General features: G+C 41.3%; 2 protein-coding genes across 2 annotated transcripts; one reads left to right on the top strand and one right to left on the bottom strand.

Annotated features, from left to right (window-relative positions):
* The first annotated feature begins 8,528 nt into the window (after nt 1-8,528).
* Nucleotides 8,529-14,707, top strand: bcl6ab (BCL6A transcription repressor b). Its single transcript, XM_080459515.1, has 9 exons — nt 8,529-8,581; nt 10,779-10,950; nt 11,061-11,282; nt 11,374-12,186; nt 12,285-12,406; nt 12,511-12,678; nt 12,783-12,913; nt 13,032-13,169; nt 13,340-14,707. Exons 1-9 carry the CDS (start codon nt 8,551-8,553, stop codon nt 13,481-13,483), a joined length of 1,941 nt encoding a protein of 646 aa, XP_080315641.1. The 5' UTR covers nt 8,529-8,550; the 3' UTR covers nt 13,484-14,707.
* Nucleotides 14,708-14,932: 225 nt separating this feature from the next.
* On the bottom strand, nt 14,933-21,073 carry cmpk (cytidylate kinase). The gene is made up of 6 exons (XM_080474811.1): nt 20,782-21,073; nt 18,834-18,980; nt 18,088-18,240; nt 17,918-17,994; nt 17,618-17,714; nt 14,933-16,886 (listed from the first exon to the last, which is right to left on the bottom strand). The coding sequence occupies exons 1-6, from the start codon at nt 20,923-20,925 to the stop codon at nt 16,845-16,847; spliced, it is 660 nt and encodes a 219-aa protein (XP_080330937.1). The 5' UTR covers nt 20,926-21,073; the 3' UTR covers nt 14,933-16,844.
* Between the last annotated feature and the right edge of the window lie 98 nt (nt 21,074-21,171).

The raw sequence follows: 21,171 nt of genomic DNA on the forward strand, positions 1-21,171 counted from the left end.
GCTGAGCATTTATTGCCTCACATTCCATACAGTCAGGCTGGTCTGCGTTCTTTCCCCCCCCCACTGCGAAGCTCTTTCCTGGAGTATGAATCGGCCACTGATGTGTTTTCCACTCTCTGTTTCATGATAATCACAATCATTCATAGAGTCCGCGCGCTCAGATGGGTCACCAAGGGCTTCCTTGGACAATATAATCCAAAGCAGACAAAATGAAATTTCAGAAATGAAAAACACAAAGACTCATGGTTCGAAACATGAAATAAAAACAGACCTCATATAGTTTGGACGGTGCGTTCCTTATTCATACTGGCCAGAGTGAGTTGTCCTCAGAAGTCCTCAGATAGACACGCGTCACACTGCATATGACTCAATGTATAAGAGGAAAGGTCATCTCCTCCATGTACATGACTGGCTTGCACGACCAAGGATGCATTTTTTTAGGTTTGTAACAAAGCCAGCATTCATCTGTACCCTCCGAGCATTTATTCAAAGTTTGACCACGAGGACATGAATCGCTGTCCTAAGATGACGGCGCAATAATATTAGACAAAGAATTAGATTTAGTATTTTAGTCAGTGCGAAAGATCATTGCCAAAGTGGTTTTATTTTGCTCCAGCAAATGTACTGAAGAACTCATTGTGCACAGATACAAAAATGTGAAGTTGATGATTTGTCACACTTAATTAACTTGAGTTATACAACACTCTGTACGGTGTTTTCTTGTTTATGAATTTATTACGCAACCTTTGTTTATGCAGTCTGACCTCACCAGAAAACAACTGGACTCAGTTCACTGATTTGACGTGCGGGGAGCAGCTGGAGTTCATGGTGGTGGAATTCTACTTCAGCGGATGTCAACTTCACATATTTGATCTGAGTTCTATGCTCTCACCGCTGGGCCAGCCTTTCAGCTTAAAACATCCCAAATTCATATTTATGCTTGAAATCAAATATGAGCAAAACAAACAGGCAGTTGTATATATACATGCACGCACAGACAATTAATTTCATTTTGATAACTGTTTTATTCCACCTAACAGATTTTTTTTTTTAAATTGTATTTCATTTTTTAATTGTTTGTGTTTTTCTTGCAGTTTCATCATAGAGTAATTCACATGTATGAATGAATTAGAGTCACTAATTAACCTCAAACACATGTTTTGGGGCATATTCTCATAATGAAATGAGAAGATGAACAGCTTGTTGATACCAACACAATACTGAAAGTTGTGTTGTGCAAACGCACAGTGAGCTAAAAGAATTTTGAATGCAATTCAATTTATGTCTCAAAATGACATTGAGAGACTGCTTTTACATTCACCACAAGCACCTTGGACTCTGACCTGAATTTAATGAAACTGTGTGGGGCATTTTGTAATTTTCCTTTTCAAACAGATGTAGTTCCCATTTCAGTGAGAAGCAGAAGAAAAAGCAATTCTTGTCAGCTGGTAGAGAACCGGTCCTGAAAATAGTCTAACAAATTTCCTTTGTGTCTAAAAAAGCATTTACCAAAAATAACCGGAGTGAATATATCAGTCTTTTAAAACGTGAGTTAATCTAAAACAGGAAATGGATTGTTTTATTGATTTGCATATCAGTAGTGGATACATACACCACTTTTATGCAGGAGGCCACTGTTTGTGTCCCAAAGCAAAAGTCAATAATGATTTATCTGATCTTACATGTGCCTGCAAATCAAAGTGATTTATTTGAGTTGTGACGCCTTGTCCCTGACTGGATGCACGTCCCACACGTACTAATTTGAGTAGTAAACAATATAATTTTCTACTCAGACTGTGATTTTGCTTCTCCAAGTGAGGCAGAACGAAACTCTAAAAATTTCACAATGTTCACTATTGTTGCCATGACGGGAAAATGAGAAGGTCCTGGGTCTGTTGCTAATATTTTCCAATGATCATATCCATATGTGAGTTTGGGAAATGACCTGCTCCTTTGTTTAGGTTTCCAGGATGTGTTGGTCCTTTAGGGGGAGTTGAAGACACCCATATGTCATTTTTGGGGTCAGTGGAAAGCTACCTATTCTGTTGTTTCAGTACGAAACCACCTGGTCTTCCTCCCAAGGCAACCAATACTGTTGCTTTGTCAAAGCAGCAGGCTTCTCAGAGAAATGCACTTATGTTTCAGATTTAGGCAAAAGTCACAGTTTGAGGGAGGAGAAGTACATTACTTGTGCTTTTACCCTTTTAAGTCCATATGCTGACAGAGTGACACGTGCAGCAGCTTCCTCAGTATAGATTTTGTATTTGAACTCTTCGACTACCCTAGACCTCCCCATGTAGCATTTCTCCCTTTTTACTCTTGCACCTCACCTGCCTTGCTCTTTTGCTCCCTTCGCCGATGCCAAAGGGCACGCTGTGCACATCACCGAGACGCCAGCTGCTTTGACATAACAGCAGTATTTGACATCCTGGGAATGAGCTCGGGCTGTATGAGGACACGTCGGCTCAGCTGAACCAGAATGGAAACGCAATGCTTTGAATTCCTTTCAATGCTCAAGTTCTCTGCGGACCCATAACAACAACAAGAAAAAGCCCTGACTGCAGTAGAGGTTAACGTGTTCAGCTAAAAATGATATAAATCATAAATCAATATGAATATTCATATATGATGTTTAAAGGTGACCGCACGAAGCATTGACATGAAACTTGATGAGCCAATTCAACACTCAATAAAAGCTTGCTGCTTTCTATGGCTTCTTGGGTGCTGAGCGAGCCTGCAGAAACCACTGATATGAGAGGAATGAAGAGCCATGAAGAACCATGAAGAGCATGAGGAGCAGGGTTCATGTTTGATGCTGGAGGAACAACTTGTACTTTTATTCTACTGTGTTATGAAACTTATCTTTTACTCCAATATGCCACATAAAACAGATAAAAAAAAACCAATAAGGAGCAGTTATTAAAAATTTCAGAGAGAGTCAACAATGCTTTACTTGACAACATTATGCCAGTCTGACAATGATCATTTATCTAAGACTTCTTTATACTTTTCTCACAGTGACTTTATTGTGTGAAAATGTGTGCTTTTTAACAAGCTGCAAGCCAACTCAAAGTGACCTTCTGGGCCTACATGCCATCTGGTTATGAGACGGCAGACAGTTTTTCCCAGTTTTGGAGTATTCTGAACAAAAAACATTTAAAAATCACTTAAAAATAAACACTCAACTACATAAAAAAACAAAAAAAAAAAACAAGTTGTCAATCACTTCATGAACTCATAGTTTACATCTACTGGAGTTTATTTTCACGCCTGCGCCATGTAACCCGACTGAAATCCAGACGCAAGAAATGTAGAGAGCGAGCGAGTAAAATGTCCTCTGAACTGTTGACTTCTTCCTATCAGTGCAAATTACATACTGGATCCTCAGGGTCCACTGAAGTTCAGCAATCATTACACATACCACCTGCAGCTTAAAGATATATTTCTCAACAAGCCTCGCACACACGGCGCTCAGGAGCAGTTCAAAGGTCACGCTGTTTCGCTCACATGGGCAGACTACCTTTCATCACCAGTGGCTGAAAAGTCACACTGAACTTTGTGCTAATAATAAAAGAGTCAGGTGTTTTTCACTTGGTCAGCAAGCTTCATTATCCGTGTGCATACGTTCTGTTTGTTTTTATCTTTTTGTTGTTGTTTTTTTTTTTAAATGTGAGGGTTTTTTTCCACAGCGGTGTCGTTCAGTTGCTCCCGCAGGTCTGAAAGGGTTTTCCTCTGACATGCGTGTGCTACTCCTCAAATTCAAGTGCAGGCTGTTGGTTCATGCGAGATGAATGCACCCCTCTTTCACCTTCAGGCTTCACGTCTGCGAAGACCAAGCTAGTTTGAGAGTCATATTTTACTGACGTGACCTTTGATCCCTGTCAGGCAACCATGTGCCTGGATCGTGTTTTGGGACAGGCACGTTGATTTTCGTCTGCGTCCATCCCCCCCACCCCCCACACACACCGCCACCCACCCACCCAGGTCAAAAGAGTCCATAAGAGGGGGTGGGGGAGCTCTTGTTAACACATAGTATAGCCTATTTAGCCAGTCGAGCAGGAGAGAGGAACAGCAGTGAATTTGTTCCAGCGTTGGCTGAGAGGACCCACAAAGTGTTGTTTTCCTGACATGCACGACATTCTTTAGGCGGGCCCAGCAGAAAGTAAAACTGTGCAAACAAAATGTATGAGACACGCCGAGCCAGACACTCTTCATGTATTCGGAGAGTGTTGGTGTGTTTTAAATGGCGATTCTAAAAAGTGAATCAATGCAGCCTACCATCAGTGTTTCACTTGCTGTGGCCTTTTCCTGGAGGACAAGGAAAATATATATATATTTTTTAAGTAACACTTCTAGCGTCCTTAATAATCCTGGTTCTATCATACTTTCAGAGATGCAGTGAATTTGACTTTCGCATAGTAATCATCCAGGGTCCATGACTGTCAGAGTTGGCATGTTCTCCCTGTGCTTGCGTAGCTTCTATTTTACACAGTAACTTTGTGTAGCACCAAGATACGCGGATGTAATCTGTCTGCCATCAGCACAGGCTGCAACATAAACTGTAATGTGAAACAAAAACGCTGAGCTGTCACTCTCGGGTGTGTAATCAGGTGATAAGAGCAAAGAAAATTTGGTTGTGGCTCACTGAAATATAATCAGCTAGTAGAGAGAAAAAGAGTCATCATTCCTGAAAATCACAAAACTGTCGGGTTCTTGGCAAAGCTCCAGAGAAAAACACAAGAGGCCTTTGAGATGTGTAAAACCGCTTCCTATGGACATCAAAACTGCAGAGATACTGTATGAAAACTGTGAAATGAAGTCTTTAATTCAATTTTCGGGCAATGTCTGTGGCCAAAAGCAACACACAATCATCCCAAAAAAAGGCCATGTCAGTATAACCATGGCAGGAATCAAAAAACTTCCTAAAGCCCGACAGCCACACGTAGACACGATCGCACACGCGCACACAAAGGGTGACACTTATTCTTCAAAATGGACTAAACACCCTGCGAGCTCGTTGATTTTTTTTTTTTGCATGCGGTTCCACATCTGCTCCAGCTTATCTGCTCTTGTGCAGCAGTAAAACCGAGAATGTGAAGCAATGATATAGGCAACTGGCAGGGCGATTAATCAAGTCTTTTCATCCTCTCAACAAGCAAAGCAGGAAATCTGATGTTTCATTATCTTCTAGGTCTGCACTGTGGAATGACTAAGTTGTGTCTCTTGCCACTCAGGCCATGAAATATCCCTTCCTTTAAGAGAAACTAGGATATATGAAGAACTGACAGCAACTTGGGCGACTAAAGATAACCACAGGGGAAAAAACATCTAGAGTGGAAACATTATAGAAATAGACTGCTTTGTTGCCATAGCCACCTGAACAACCATAATTTAGATGTGGAGCTGCAGTTTTATTGTCAAAGGGGCGATTTGCTTCGAGAGTGTGTCTGTTTCTCAAATTCTAAAGATAATAATTTGTGTCGTTGTCTGCCTGAAACCCTTTCTTACATCTTACATCTTAATGTCAATAAATGACCTGTTAGTTGCAAAGTGTTTGTAAGATCTTTCATTTAGAATAATTCAACAGGTAAAACACCTAAATATTGCAGATCTGTGGGCTTTTTAAAACGGTGCATAGAAAAGAACACAAAAATTACCCATGCATAATTAGTGGCAGAACAGAAACACTTTGTCTGAAGAAAGACCAAAAACTAACAAATACAGTGTGTGGTAAGTGGATTACAGGGTCATTCTGCCGAGTTGATCCAGAAAGGGCTAGATGAACAACATGTGGTGACGTTTGTCTGTTTACTGTACTGTACACGGGTCTGTTTTTAATGATCCTATCAACAACTACATTCACTTTTTCAGCACATGCTACTTTGGTAATGACTCACAATTTATCCAGGAACTTTTTGGGCGCTCATTAAAGAGCACTGAGTTCCTGATTTGTTGACTCATTCATTGGCAAGCACAGACACCCTGTTTGCCTCGCCGTGTGTTGAGCGTAAGACGGATTAATGTGGCCGTTGTGGCGAGACAGGAAGTAGTGAGAACACTGACAAGTGCAGGTAAGCCTTCCGCAGAGTTGAGCCCTTTGCAACACACACACACACACACACACACACACACACACACACACACACACACACACACACACACACACACACACACACACACACACACACACACACACACACACACACACACACACACACACACACACACTTGTTGCTTTCGACAGCCCTTAAGAAACTTCTCCCAGCCGCTAACTGTTTGCAGGAAAGCCACACGCACGTGCGAAGTCACAAGTTTGGTCGAGTGTCGAATGACCTGCATTGAGAAATTGTTTCATTTCAAACTTGTGTAGATTAAATCAAATTCAAACGTGATTTGATTGCATCTATTTTTTCAGAATAATTACCAGTTGCTTGATAGCATTAAAATTAAATTAGATGGTGATGGTGTTATATATATTAACTCTGTGGGGAAGAAATCGTGTCTTAGTTTATTCATGAGGCTATCTTACTTTATGTGTGTATTGTTACTGGTACGAGATTATTGGTCTCCAATCGCTACATCATAACCGACCACAAAAGATGTGTACGTGAAGTCACTATTTAGAGCCCCCATTTCTAATATTGATGCCATACACTAAACAGGCCTTGTCAACAGAGCCTGTGCCTGGTAGCGCTGATTCAGAGCCCGTGATATGTGAGGTCAAAGGCATGTTGGAAACAGAAGGCAGGAAGGTGTAAAAAGAAAAAAAGAAAACAACATTCCTCAAACTCATAGGGCTGAAATTGAAATGTGTCACTGAAATGTTAAAACGTCTACAAAGATGGGCGAAGTTGTCCTGGTATCCCTCTTGTCTCAACAAATACTACTTTAGGAATGTTTTTCACATTCAGTACTATCACCAAAATCTTGACAGTCAGGATATGAATATGAAACATTGAGAACAATACTTTTTGCTTTAATGTGCAATTAAAATGTATCTGGAGACATGCGGACTATAATCATAGGCAGAAATACAGTAAGGACAGAGAACCCTCATCTCACATTCATTGAAAAATATGACAAGACTAATGTATGTTTATTGAAATGTTTTATCTACATTTAAAATCATCATAACTTTGCAAAACTTTGAGCAATTTTCTGGCAGCTGTGCATATCTATCAGCCTACTTGTTTCCCATGACTTAGAAAATAGCTGCCCGCTATTGTTTGACCACAATTTAAACGTAGGCAGAAGTATCTTTGAATATTGAATTCACCTTTTTGTTTTGCCCCATCATGTCATTTGGCGGAAACCCACCCATGCACAGGAAAAATATTTAACCTCTACATCGGAAAGATGTAACCTAATTTAGTATCCTGACATTCTCAATCTGAAACAGACAGCAAACCACTGCTTCACCACATCGTGCTGCCTTCACAACCGTTTATCATGAGGTCCTGTAGAAAACACTGACAACTACACTTGGCTCCTCTCGAAGACTTGATTTGATAGTAATATCTGTTTAAAAGTGTCAAATATTGACACGAGTTACGAATAGGAATATAGCTGTCTGTGTGGATTTATTCAAGTCGTTTTGATATGAATGAAACAATAACTGAAATTATTACAATTACTGCTCTTCTAACAGCAGTAAACATGATTTACAGTCATATTGTTAGGTACAAGACACTCTTCTGAATTTCATTTATCCCCACCTCCATCCATTCATTGATTTTAAATCCCGCCTCTCTCTCTCGCTATCTCTCTCTCTCTCACACACGCGCGCACACACACACACACGCGCACACACACACACACACACACACTGATGACCCAATTTGTTGTCACCAATCTTGTTATACTCAAGTGTTTGTTGGATTGCTTGAGGACACATGGGCAAAGACAACCTGGCACACAGGGAGAACATGCAAATTCCACATAGATAAGCCCCCAAGTCCACCGAGCAACCAAGGAGAACATCGAAAAGCCGTAGTAATAGATAGATGGATAGATAGATAGATAGATAGATAGATAGATAGGTAGGTAGGTAGGTAATATACCTGCGTGAGGGAGTTGTTGCGTTTACTGTGCTTAGAAAGTCCTGGATTAACTACGGGAATGAAAGAGGGTGAAATTAATTTGTTTTTAACAACTCTACGACAAGATGCCTGACTTTTTCTCAACTCTTCTTAGACTCTGGGAGGGCTTAGAGCGACAACATGCGCTCATGTTCCCCACGGTATTTATAACTCTGTCAGCTGACCTTGCACTTGGACGCTTCCATTAAGCAGCGAGATTAACACACGCAGAAAAGCCAAAGATCCAGTCGCAGTATTTCTAAATGCCTGCATTAAACTAATATTTATACATTAGCCTGTGCACTTGTCGGATGTGTGTGTGTTGGGGATGGTCTCACGCCAGATACAAGGCAGGAAAGCGGCAGGGGCCGCGGAGCGACACCCCCGGGCCGCATGGAATGGTACAGTCCAGTGTTGAAATTCCGAGAATTGAGCTGCAGTGTTTCTTAGAACTGGATTCTCAGAACTGGTGATGCACAGAGTTTCGAGGAAACTTTTACAAGGTGACTTTTTTCCCTTCCCTTTTCTCTCAGCATTAGGTCAGAAGTTTAGTGAAGTAGCAGATGCGTTGTGTGGCTGCATGGGCTGGATTTGTTTCCTTCTTTTTTCTTTTGATTTTGTGTACACATTAATTTGTGATTGTTTGTCAGATGTGAACTACATGTCGATGTGCGATGTTGATCTTGACAGCTGACGTGTGTTTGGTGGTTTTTAAATTGGCGAGGTGGTTGGTTTTCAGGCCGCGTGCGGATGGAATGTGATCATTTTCTTCAGTTTAAGAAACGAGCTGCTACTTTGTTACGTCGGAGCAACAGTTTTTTTGTTTGTTGTTGTTGTTGTATCTCATATATATATATATATATATATACCATTTATTTATTTAAAATTGGATTTGATAAGTTAGTGGAAGAATCGAACTTCTTTTGAAACACCAGAATTCCTCTTTACACTTTAGCCGACACAATCTCAAATGTATCCCTTAAATGGTCAGTTTCATCCGGATTAAATGAATAATAAAAGTTCTAGGACAGCCGCGCGGAGATTTGTCAGCTTGCTATTAGTTGTATATTTTCCTGAACTTGGTGGACTTGTGCTGGCCTGCTCGCCTCGCTGGCTCAAACTTTACGCAGCAAAGAAACTAAACCAACCACTCCTTGAAATCACATCCTTCGAAATCAAGCGGCCGCACTTCAGTCTAACATTTAGAAGAAAAAAAAAAAGAAAAGGTGGGGGTGGTGGAGGTTAGAATTAACTCCGGGATTATTAGTCTGGCGGGGAGGGACGTGGATGTTCACGGGTGAGATGAGATGAGTTGAATTTATATCGGGGAACAGGAAACCTCTCTGTGTACTGGCAACCTAATCTGAGCAGCCAGGACGGAATGTGCTCGACGTCAAACACGCTTACAAAGTGCAGGCTGCCAGCAGACTGTTTGCTCTGTTTGTCTGCACGCTGCTTAGCTGCAGGCCCCACGGCTCCAAACACACGCTCATCATCCTCACACCACGCGTTATTTACACTTTTATTTACTATTGTTATTACTATTTACCCTATTCGCGTTTTTTTTTTCTTTTTTATTATAGTCAATGGGAATTAGGATTTAATCCAACTTAAAAAAATTAAAAAGAAATAGATATCGAAGTTGCTGTTGTGGACCCGCGTAATTAGTAGCAATGAATCCATAAATGTTAAAACGTCGTTATTTATTTGTTGATGTGAAGTAAAAGGCGGTTTGAAATGTTTGGCGTGCCTCCATTTTACTTTTCTTTTTTTTTGCAATGGCGCCGTCTGTTGTTCAGAGGCTGTCATGACACGTGTTTAGTTCAAGTTATCTTTTCTTTAAAAAAAAAACCCACCTTAAGGCAGGAGGCTTGTCTTACGAAACTGTGTGTGTGCCAGAATGGATGAAATGCAACATGTTTCATGATTCATTCCATTATGAATGCACCATAGCCCCCCCCCCCCCCCCCGCCCACACACGCACCCCAATCCCATTGCCAATAATTATGTGATTATGTCCTTAAGTATTTTAAGAAAATCCCATTTGTACTTTTTTTTTTTTTTTTTTTTTTTTAAATATTGTGAAATGCTAAAACGAGAACATTTGGCATAAACAGTTTTGACATTACAATTTATGAAAAAAACATTTTGTACATTTCAATAAATTAGTGAGGTACACTGTTGGGTTGTTTCAGCGAGACCCGTTCCAATAATTTCATCAATAAAGTCATTGTCATCCGACAGTTGTTGCTCATTGTGGTGCTTTTAATAATAATAATTAAAAAAAAAAAAACTATCATTTAAGTATAGCCTTTCTTTTGCTGCTTATTTGTTAAGCAATATACTTTTATGTGGAATCAATTTCAATTTTTTTTTTTATGAAAATTCTTTTTCCACAAGTCGTAGGACACAATTTTTAAACATTATTTTCGAAGTTTTAAGACTTTGCCATTGAGGTAGAAGATACATCGATGCTGGTTTTGACTTAAAACATGAAAGTATTGTTTTCCCGCAACATTACTTAATCAATACACAATACTTGCGTCACAAACTACTCTTTCCTTTCTCATATGTCGTAATACTGGTATATTGAACAGCCCTCTTGTTGTTTTGCTCAGTATAAATTATGTGCACCATAGTGCATTGCTCACTGATATTGAGCATAATGTATAATTTTAAAATATTTTTTTGTTTGCACAGATTGCGACAACATGGCCACGGCTGCAGATGGCTGCATTCAGTTCACACGCCATGCAGGCGACGTCCTGCTCAACTTCAACCGTCTCCGCAGCAGAAACATCCTGACTGACGTCACCATCCAGGTGGATGGGCAGCATTTTTGTGCACATAAGGCCATCCTAGTAGCCTGCAGGTATGTCGTGTCAAGATGAGTGAATACGTCATTCTAACACTTTGTAACCTGATTTCACTTTGAATTTGTTAAGAATCATCATTCTGTCTTTTTTTTTTTTTGTCCTATAGTGGCTTCTTCTATTCTGTGTTCATGGATCCTAAGAACACAAACCTCAGTGCCATCAGCTTGGAACCCAAAGTCGACCCCAAGGGTTTTTCCCTGCTGCTGGACTTCATGTACTCGTCCTGTCTGAACCTTAACGATGGAAACGTCCTGGCCACCATGAATGCAGCCATTTACCTCCAGATGGAACATGTGGCCGACACCTGCCACAGGTTCATCAAGTCCAGGTAAACAAAAACATGACAAACGTGACTAGATAAAGTTGTTTGTCTTTGTAACCCGACAGGATGTGACCTAAAGCTGAATGTGTTTACACAGGCATCAGTCTCTAAACGTGCAGAGCGAAGAGGTACAGAGCAACTCAAATTACCTGGCCGAAGACAGCTCTGCTTTAAGGCCTGTTGAAGAACAAGAGGCAAACTTCAAAAACACCCGTGCACAATCTTCCGCTCCCATCCAGGAGTGCAAGGGCTACATACCAAACGTTTTCAGGGGAATCAACACCTCTGGCTCCTATCACGTCTACGGTGACCTCCATGCCCCTGCTGGGAAGCTGGAGGCTCCTCATAAGATCAGATGTTTGCAGGTAGCAGGCACCAGCGAGGCTCACCACGAGTCCACCCACGTCATCTCCCACTCGGTCCCATCTCACCCCAGCTTCCACTCCACCGTCATCCGACCGGAAGTGGCTTACGAGAGGCTTCAAGGGTCCTCCGCTCCCATGGAGGAAGATCCCATTCAGCACCCACAGACAAGTTGTCTGAGATTGTCTCCGGGTTTCAGCAAAGGAGTCATTTCGAGCCCCCAAAGCCCCCTGAGATCCGACTGCCAGCCAAACTCGCCCACTGAGTCCAGCTGCAGCAGGAATGCAAGTGTCAGCATTAAACAACCCTCAGACTGCCCCAAAGATGTCAAAGCCCGCAACTGGAAGAAGTACAAGTTCATTGTAATGAACCAAACTCCCGGTGAGAACGAGAAGGGGGCGCAAGAGAGCAGCAGCGAGGTCGGGGCCGTGTCCCCTTCACTGAGCCCCTGTGGGAGCGCTGCAGCAGAGGTACACAGCGACGCCCAGACCGACGAGGGAGCCAGTGAGCCTAAAGACGAGATCCACACACCTCAAAACGGAGACAGGTAAACCCCTCAGAAGTGACAGTGAATTAGATCTTGAAGTTTATTTGTCAAAGGCAGTCTTTTCTATAATCTCTACGTTTATCGTCCGGCCATGACAGATGCTCCTCCTGCAGCTGTGAGAGTCCGCAGCACATGGAAACCGGCCACCTTTCTCCGGAGTCGTACAGCAGAGAGGACACTACAAAGCTCCACTCAGATTATTCATCCTCCTCCAGCTGTGGTGAGTGGACGTCAAACATTTACTGCAAATGCTACAGCTCGATCGCATTAAACAAAGCCACCATGTGTCAAAGCCACGTCCTGATTGTTTGGTTGGTGCCGCAGAAACCAGCACTTACTTCTGTAACGGGTGTGACTCCAAGTTCCTGGAGGAGGATCTGCTGAAAGAACACGCGGTCCAGGTCCACAGTGACAAGCCATACAAGTGTGACTGCTGCCAGGCTGCTTTCCGGTACAAAGGCAACCTTGCGAGCCACAAGACTGTCCACACCGGTAAGAATAAGAAGTACTTCCTGAGCGTTTAATGCACTATTGGTTTGTCATTACCGATTAGGCTGGTTTTCTTAATTCCACAACCTGGTGCTCCTAAAATGCAGGTGCAAAGCCATACCGCTGCAACATCTGTGGCGCTCAGTTCAACCGACCTGCCAATCTCAAGACCCATACCCGAATTCACTCTGGTGAAAAGCCATACAAGTGCGAGACGTGCGGCTCCAGGTTTGTCCAGGTGAGAAGGAAAAAAAGATGACCTTGCATATTTAGAAAATCTTAAACTTTTTAACTGTTACCTGAATATTCTTGCAGTTGCCAATTGTTCATTTTTCTTTCGTTTGTTTTCTGTCCAGGTGGCCCATCTTCGTGCCCATGTTCTGATTCACACAGGAGAGAAGCCGTACCCTTGTGAGATCTGTGGAACACACTTCCGCCATCTTCAAACCCTCAAGAGCCACATGCGCATTCATACCGGAGAGAAGCCTTATCATGTAAGCCTCCTAGTCTCCTCTCCTGAGCCACCGGCTAAAAAGAGGAAGTAATCTCCTCCCGCCTGGTGATCCATACGCCTGTCAATAGATAGAATTCATGGTAATCCGGGAAGAGCCGCGAGGGACGTGACAAAAAGTCATACTGATGGTGTTTTTCTTTTTGCTTTCAGTGTGAAAAATGTGACCTCCACTTCAGACACAAGAGTCAGCTGAGGCTTCACCTCCGACAGAAGCACGGCGCCATCACCAACACCAAGGCTCAGTATCGCAGGTCTCCCACTAACTCCCTGGCGGGCCTGGTGACCTCCTGCTGAGCCGGCTGCACACCAGACGTGTCATTTTTTTTTTTCCTTGTTTTTCCTCTCAACAGTTGTCAAAAGATTTTATTTTTTCTAAAAATGAACAGAAAACAAAGTTGATATGTATATTTGCCCATTATGTATTTGCAAATGATGCACATGACTTTACGTAAGCTCTTCGGTATTTCAAAGATTGTGGGAGTATCCGCTTTCATTTTGAATGTCTAACAGAATGTACACTTTGAATGTGAATTTGACAAGGTATTACTCAACAGAATATCTGCATTGAAGGACAGTCCTCATTTTTCTTTGTATTGAGTCACTGTTACACTTTCGCTTCAGATTTCGATATATGAATCTGCCCAATAAGGTGGTCTTACTTTGTCTTGTGTTTCATAAGACTGATTCTGTAAATAAGATAATATATATATATATATATTTTCAGATTGCCATCTGCTGGCAGAGTACGACAATATTCATGGGAAGTACGTGTTTCTTACATGCAGCGAGCTTCACTGACTGTCAGTAACACAATGACTTGTTGTAGTTTGTGGTACATACTGTATTGTGTACATAGTGACTTTTATTCAAGAAATTTTATTGTACATTTTCTTTATTTTTCAGTCATTTCTCAGTTCCTGTTGGTATTTTGCACACACCCATAATGCTGTAATACATACACATATATTTTCATACTTGTTATTCAAATATTTCTACTTCAAACCGTTGTCGACATAAACCCCTTTCCCAGCACTTGTTATAGCCTTATTTATATTTTTCACTTCTTCTTTGTTATACTCTTTTACATTTGGTGCTGGAGTGATCCATCTTTCACCGCTGGGTCATTTGTTTTTACCTTAACCTTGTGTATTATACAGTACTTATACAAAACTAGCTTATTCATAGTGCCTTACATTCACACTTTTCTTTGGTTACATCCCCCAAGTAACTTTAAACCGATGTCGATGGTAACGAAGCAGCAGTATGTATGTAGAGCGCTAGTCATGCATTTCCATGTTTGTATTGGTACTCAGCCCGGCTGTCATGTGCATGCATGTCAAGGTACTTTTGTTTTACAACGCTTATAATCCGTTGTGTGTAGCTCTTTGAAATGCAGATACACCAGGCCCCAAGCTAAAAACACTCAGGAATATTAAGCAAATGTCTTTGTAACTGCAGATTATATATATTATATATATATATGTGAATAACATGAAAATAAAATGTTTATGTAGCATGTATTGCATCTTTTGTCATTATTTATATGGGAAATGACCTGAGCAGCAACCATCTGATCGAGTAAACATGTTTTGGTAATTCTATTTACAAACAAGATATGTTTACTAATGAGAATGCATTTCTTAATTTGCATACAGGGACAATCTGAATAAATTAACACAATATCTGATCAGTTCATTAAAACAACGGCAATTGAATAAATAATATATTCTTAGTTTTTTTTTTGGAAATGTTAAGATTTAGAGTGACTTTTATCTTTACTGATCTCACCGCTCCTCTAAAATGTAAGAATAAGACTTATCAGCACAGTATATGGAAAGCATCCAATGGTCATCCCTGCTTACATCTAGGAGAATGTATAGTGCCACATGATCCCAGAAGACCACTTGGCTTACTTTGCATATTCTCATTTATCCAGGTCTCAAAGCAACTGAATCGGGTCAGCTGGACTGGTCTTATGTATTAGAGAACGCTTTGCTTCCTGAGTTCATGCTGGTTCCTCCACTAAGCTGCCTGCAGACCACTTTTCTTTAATCATGTTGTTTAGTTCAAGTTTGACTGAAGACCTCCCGTGACGCACTCTGTGCACTGTAGAAAATATTTTACTTTTATCTTTCCGCAGGCTTTTGAACTGCGAGTTTTGGATGTGTGGCCTAATACCTCAGAGTGTGGTTTAGAGACAGCCTTTAATACATCAATGCAGCTTGTGTAAGATTTATTAAGGATTTGATTTATTTTGTTTACTCTCAATAGGCATCAGCCTTAGTTTATTTAGTGTCTTGGCATCAAGACTAGGCTGTGATTGGAAAAGACATAAAAAAGTAAAAAGAGACGGACAATTAACCCATCACCGATGTCGTGTAATCCCATTAATTTGTGACCATGTAATCCGAGTAAATGATGGGTAGAAAGCATGAATGTTTCAACTCATAGTCTGTTCTGCGATGCCCCCTGGTGGCCGATCAAGATGAAACTGTACTAATGTTGAAAGTTATCATCCATCCACCTTCTTCTGTCGTGCTGTAAATAACTTTGGGTTGCAAGAAAACCCAGCAGACTAAATTACCTCTGGAACAATTCATCAGTTATTCAATTTCAATTCATTTATTTATCAGGGACAGTGCAACATACACAGAAAAAATCGGATGTGTTGCACATAGAGTATATAGCTTGACACCAATTTGCAACTCTCGTCCTTCCATTAATTTATTTATACACACAACAGGTCATTCAGAGTGACCAGTTAGGCTCAAACATGTATTGTTCACCACGTGTAACCAAGGCTGTTGTGTAAACCTTCTTGGTTTATTTTTATTTTCTTACTGCACAAACAACTACAGTATTCAGCCTGATACATTTTGAGGAATCAAACCAGTGAATACTTGAAGATACAGATCATGAATAACTGTGAAAGAAAAACAAATAATTGTTTTTATTTTATCTTCATAAAGCTCCGTTCTTACAGATGCAGGACATGTTTCACACAGTTTTCATTTTTAAAGTTCATTATTTTTTCTGACTAAAAAGTCAAATCTGTGACAGAGCACATTAAAGTGTCAGAGATTCTTCATTCAACCAAACACACCAAATTCTTTATGTGACAGACACAAGTGAAAGCTCCACTGTTGTTGTGTACACTCGACGTGAAACCAATGTTGCATTCATTTTAACTCAGTGACGCACAGACTATTTGCTATTGAGTAAATCCCTAACTCCATGTTTTTCTCCAGCATCAATCAAGCGTCTCTTTTGGTCTGAAGCATGACGGCTGCTTCTCATGATCCTCTGAATACAATAGTGAAGAACACCATTTGAAAGACTTCCATTACGGTGGGTGTCTCTGATTGACATAAGGAGGCTTGCTCTGAGTTAATGGTACAGTTTGTTTTAATGCGAAGGCCTCGGACTATAATAACAGATGATGAACTGTAAGCTTTCCTAGTTGATTACAAGTGGCTTCAAGGCATCTCTAGCACCCATCCACAACCATGGCAAACTGGAAATAGTGTTGCATTTACAAAAAGGTGTGAAAATCAAACATAAAAATTCACGATTGGACATATAAACTATCATAATGTAATTGCAGTTGATAAAAAGTAAACTAGAAATGCAAATGAATGTTGGCAGGTGAAGAAACTCAGCCTTCTTTGTCTAGGATGGCTTTCACATCCGCAAACACCTGGAGGAGAAGAGAGGAGGGAAAAGTGTGACACATCAACCAGACCACTGATCTCATCAGATTTAAAGGCCAGACTGGACGCATGAGGCAGGAATGTGCATTTCTATTGCGCCCATCAAAAATAACTTTTACATTTCAGTTAAGCATGTTTAGAGGAACAGAAAGCAGTTACTCATAATGGACATCAAACTGGTCGGAGGTAAAACAGATCTAATGAAGGAACGCTCTAAATTATTAAAATCAATCAAAAATAAACAATAGACACATTTGAAACTACAATCACAAAGACCCATAATGTTGGGATTGATTTGTGCTTTTTTATCTGTACTATCGTTTCTATTTAGAAAGAGTACACTTTTTTTTCCCCCATGGCAAACAACTCAGCGGTACCTTCACTTTACTCACATGAGAGCATTTGTCAGTGACATTGTAGCGCCAGTTCAGTTTAGACTTTACAGATTTATTGTCATTTACTTTAATAGCTCATATTAATAAGAAATCAGAATGAAAGGGTTGCTGTTGGACCAGAAACTCAAACTCTTCAACTACCGGCAGGAAAAACCCTCTTTTTGTTCAGCTTTTATCCACTTTGATCGACTGGTTCCTAAAACAGTTCAACTCGGCTCTGACATGTGAACATGTTCCACATCCTCGCCCATGCGACACGATCGCTTCATCAAACGTGTGGATCACCTTCATGGCGGTTCTACCAGCCGATGCTTTTGACTCACCTCGTCCACAGAGCGAGAGGCGTCCACGGTGCGCACCTTGCCGTGTTTCTCATACAGGTCAATGATTGGTCGTGTAGACTGCTGATAGGTTTGGATTCTGCGTCAAGACAAATACGGGCCGTTATTCGGGTCAGACGACACAAGGGACTGAAAGGAGGGACAAATTAGGCCACAAACCTACATGCAGGTAACCACTAGTCTGTTAAATGGGTCATATAAATCTATAGTGATCAGATGGGAGAGCTGGTGTGCAAAAAGAGGTATTTCCTCTTTATTTTTATTTTTTTAGAGGATTGGCACCTTTTCTCCAAGCTTTCTCTGTTGTCATCTGTACGTCCACTGCTCCTGCCTCTTTCTAAACACCTGTTGATGCAAGTCTGTGGACAAAAAAAAACAAAAAACGTGCCATAGCCAGCGTTTCACTGAAAAACAAGCAGAGGGAGTTAAACGCTCTGGTTTTCACGACGTACCTCATTATTGCAGTCAAAGAAAAGCACAAATTTGACATCGGCCTTGCCATCCATGTCCCTGTTCCATCCCTCAAGGTTGTCCTCGTTGCGAGGGAAACCGTCTATTAGGAAACTGCTCTTTTTCTCATCTTCCTGCATCGTCTCCTCCATCGCCTGGGAAAAGACAAGCATGGGGAAATAAGCCACGCTTCTCCTGGCGAGAACTGAATGAAGGTTTGTGACGGTTTAAACAAGAACAGAAAGAAGAAACCAACTCCTGATGTTTCTACTTCTAAAAACCAATAAGACTGTTTCTGATACTGAGAAAAGTCAAAAAAACTACCACAAATCAGAGAAATGGAGCGTTGACCCACAGAAAGACGGACAGAAATACTTAAAGAACTGCCACATATTGAGCGTTGATGGTATCTTGTGAAAAGGCCCATTTTTGACAGCCAGCAAAACCAAACAAATTCAGACGACATGAATATAATGTAACTCATAAGAAGGTGAAATCTTCTCATGATCACCGCAAGATATTTCTAACTTCTAAAACAATGCATGGTTGGCAAGTTCAACCCATCAACACACATTTGCGAAACTAATCTGTGAACTATTCAAAGTCTTTATTGATTTAAAGAAGCTGAACGGTGGTCAGAGTTTCCCTCGGGCGCTGAGTGAGGTGGCTGACTTGTGGCATTCACAACACGATTTTCCTGCAGCTCTGCAAACACAAACCAGATTTACAACCTGGCCTGGATACAAACCTTTCCCAGTAAGCTGATGGTGATCTCCACCGGGACAATTTTGCCATCTTTGATATAGTTAGCGATGAGCTGTCCAACCTCCGAACCCTCTCTGGCTCGCTCCGCCCGGAGTAAATCCCCAGTTGACAAATGGGTGAAGTTGTAGCTCTGAAAAAGATTAAAAAGTTCATTTGAACAAAAAAAATAAATAAATAAAATAAATATATATATACACTGTAATGAAAAACACTTCTTAATTAATGTCAAAATAACAGTTACACCCTTTGGTGATGACAATAAGTTTCTAAAGTGTACACACGCTTGGCCCTTCTCTCTAAAAGGAGCTTTTTTGCCGCCCTACAATTCCGGCTTTACCACTGTACACGAAGCATGGCAGCCAACACCCAGGAACATCAGTAAACAGTAATAGTGGAAGCAGGCTCTCTCTGTCTCTCTCGGTCAGACGCACACTTCAGAGGAACCCTGTGTTCATGGTCTAGGTCTAAAAGGCGTGACCAACTAAAATGCACTTCAACAGGTTCTTACGTAACTTTCAGTCCAGAGTTAAGTCAATAGAAAGGTTACAGCCTGAAAGGAATATGAGCATGGTTTGTGGCGCTGGCTCCACTTTGACTGCGTGGAGTTATTGAGAAGACCTTGGTTTATCCTCAGAGGTTTTTAAGCGGACAAGACAGTCGAACAGGAAGCTCACTGACTGGAAAGTTTAAAAAAAGACAGAAATGGCAACTTGCATTATAAATGACAGGATGACAATGTGTAGCACCTGTCATGTGCAGCAACTAAAAGCTTGTTTCCTGAGTTTACATTTGATAGATTAAAGTCCGAAGACAGGGACTACTTGTTTTAGGCTTGTGTGCCGAGTGTATAAAGCAGTCTTGCTTTGTAATAAGAATGATAGAGAACTAGACCCACTGAAAACCTTCCTTTTTAACTTGAGTCCACACCAGGAATGTGTACCCTAGGAGCAAATAAGAACAACTGGGGTATGTTTTTTTTTCTCTAAGAAATTATTAAACTCAATCACTCAAATAACATGAATAGGTGCAAAAACACAGATTTTACCATCTACTGCAAAGATACAAAATGTATGATGCAATCATTATACAGCTCATCATAAACTTTAATGGAACAAAACCTATGTGCAAAAATGAGATTTGAGCTAAACAGTTAGGCATTTGCAGGTTTATGACTGAGGTAAAAGGAAAACAGCTGATTTATAAATATACAATCATGTTTCACATTCTGCGGTCTGGCTGATCCTCAAAATTAAAGCTCTTAAAAGTTCCATTTTTGGCTTTACTCACACTGTACTGAGCATCCTGTAGTCTCAAAATGTGCAAAATGTACAGTTTGAGGGCAGCTTGTCAAATCTGTTAAGCCATAATGTGTATTTCCATACTAAGTTTACAAATTCCATTCACTGATATTCAAGACATAAATGCATGGCCGCAGTGACGACAGAGCATTTAATTGTTATTGGATGAATGAAGTCTTATTATCTGCAGCTTCACCTTTGTTACTTAGACATAATGGTGAAGAATCTAGTTTGTGTCAAAGCATCGCTTTAGAAACAGAAACGTTTTGAACATGAACCCATCATCTGCCTCTGCTCGGGGCTTCTGACAGGAAGCGGTTCAATCCCCGCTGGCGACTCAGGAGTTTGCCTTCATAGTTTTGGATACAATACTATGAATATTCTTGAATGGAAGACCTTTTTTTCCAATGGTTATTTACAGTTTTTTGCTCTTCGCTGGAAGTAGAAGGTGGGGCTAGCCAACTAGCCGGCAGGCTAACAGTCAGGTTCATATTTAGAGGGCAAGCGGAAGGCGGTGAAAGTGAGATAATTCAAGGTTAATAGTTACAAATCAAATGCTCGGTCATTGAAGAAACGGATCAAGCACATTTTTTGCCGCGATGTCGATAGTTTTCATTGTGTTTTCTCTCGTACCTCCACGATTTTGGAGCACTGGGTCCCTTTGCCGGCTCCAGGCCCGCCCAGCACGAACACAACCTGCGGCTTCATTGTCGGCAACACTCGGCTCAACAAGCTCGGCGCCTTCCGTGACACGTTAGCGAACAGCCGGCTGAACATAAACCAGCACCACCAGCAGCGGGGGCGAGCCGGCGGCGGGGTGGGGACATACACTTGAAAAAAACGGCCGCTCGACCGGTGGATGGATGCGTGTCAGGATCCGACGGTGACTCAACGACACTACTTCCGCCATTGACACCGGTGGGCCAATGAGAGAGGGCGCAGTGGTCACGCGGGCCCGGCGTAGCCACGCCCACTCGCTGAGGTTATTTTTTTTCAATGCAGAGGTCGGGTGACGCCCCTCCC

The sequence above is a fragment of the Lipophrys pholis genome (genome assembly GCF_963383615.2).
Source record: "Lipophrys pholis genome assembly, chromosome: 1".
Classification (NCBI taxonomy): domain Eukaryota; kingdom Metazoa; phylum Chordata; class Actinopteri; order Blenniiformes; family Blenniidae; genus Lipophrys; species Lipophrys pholis.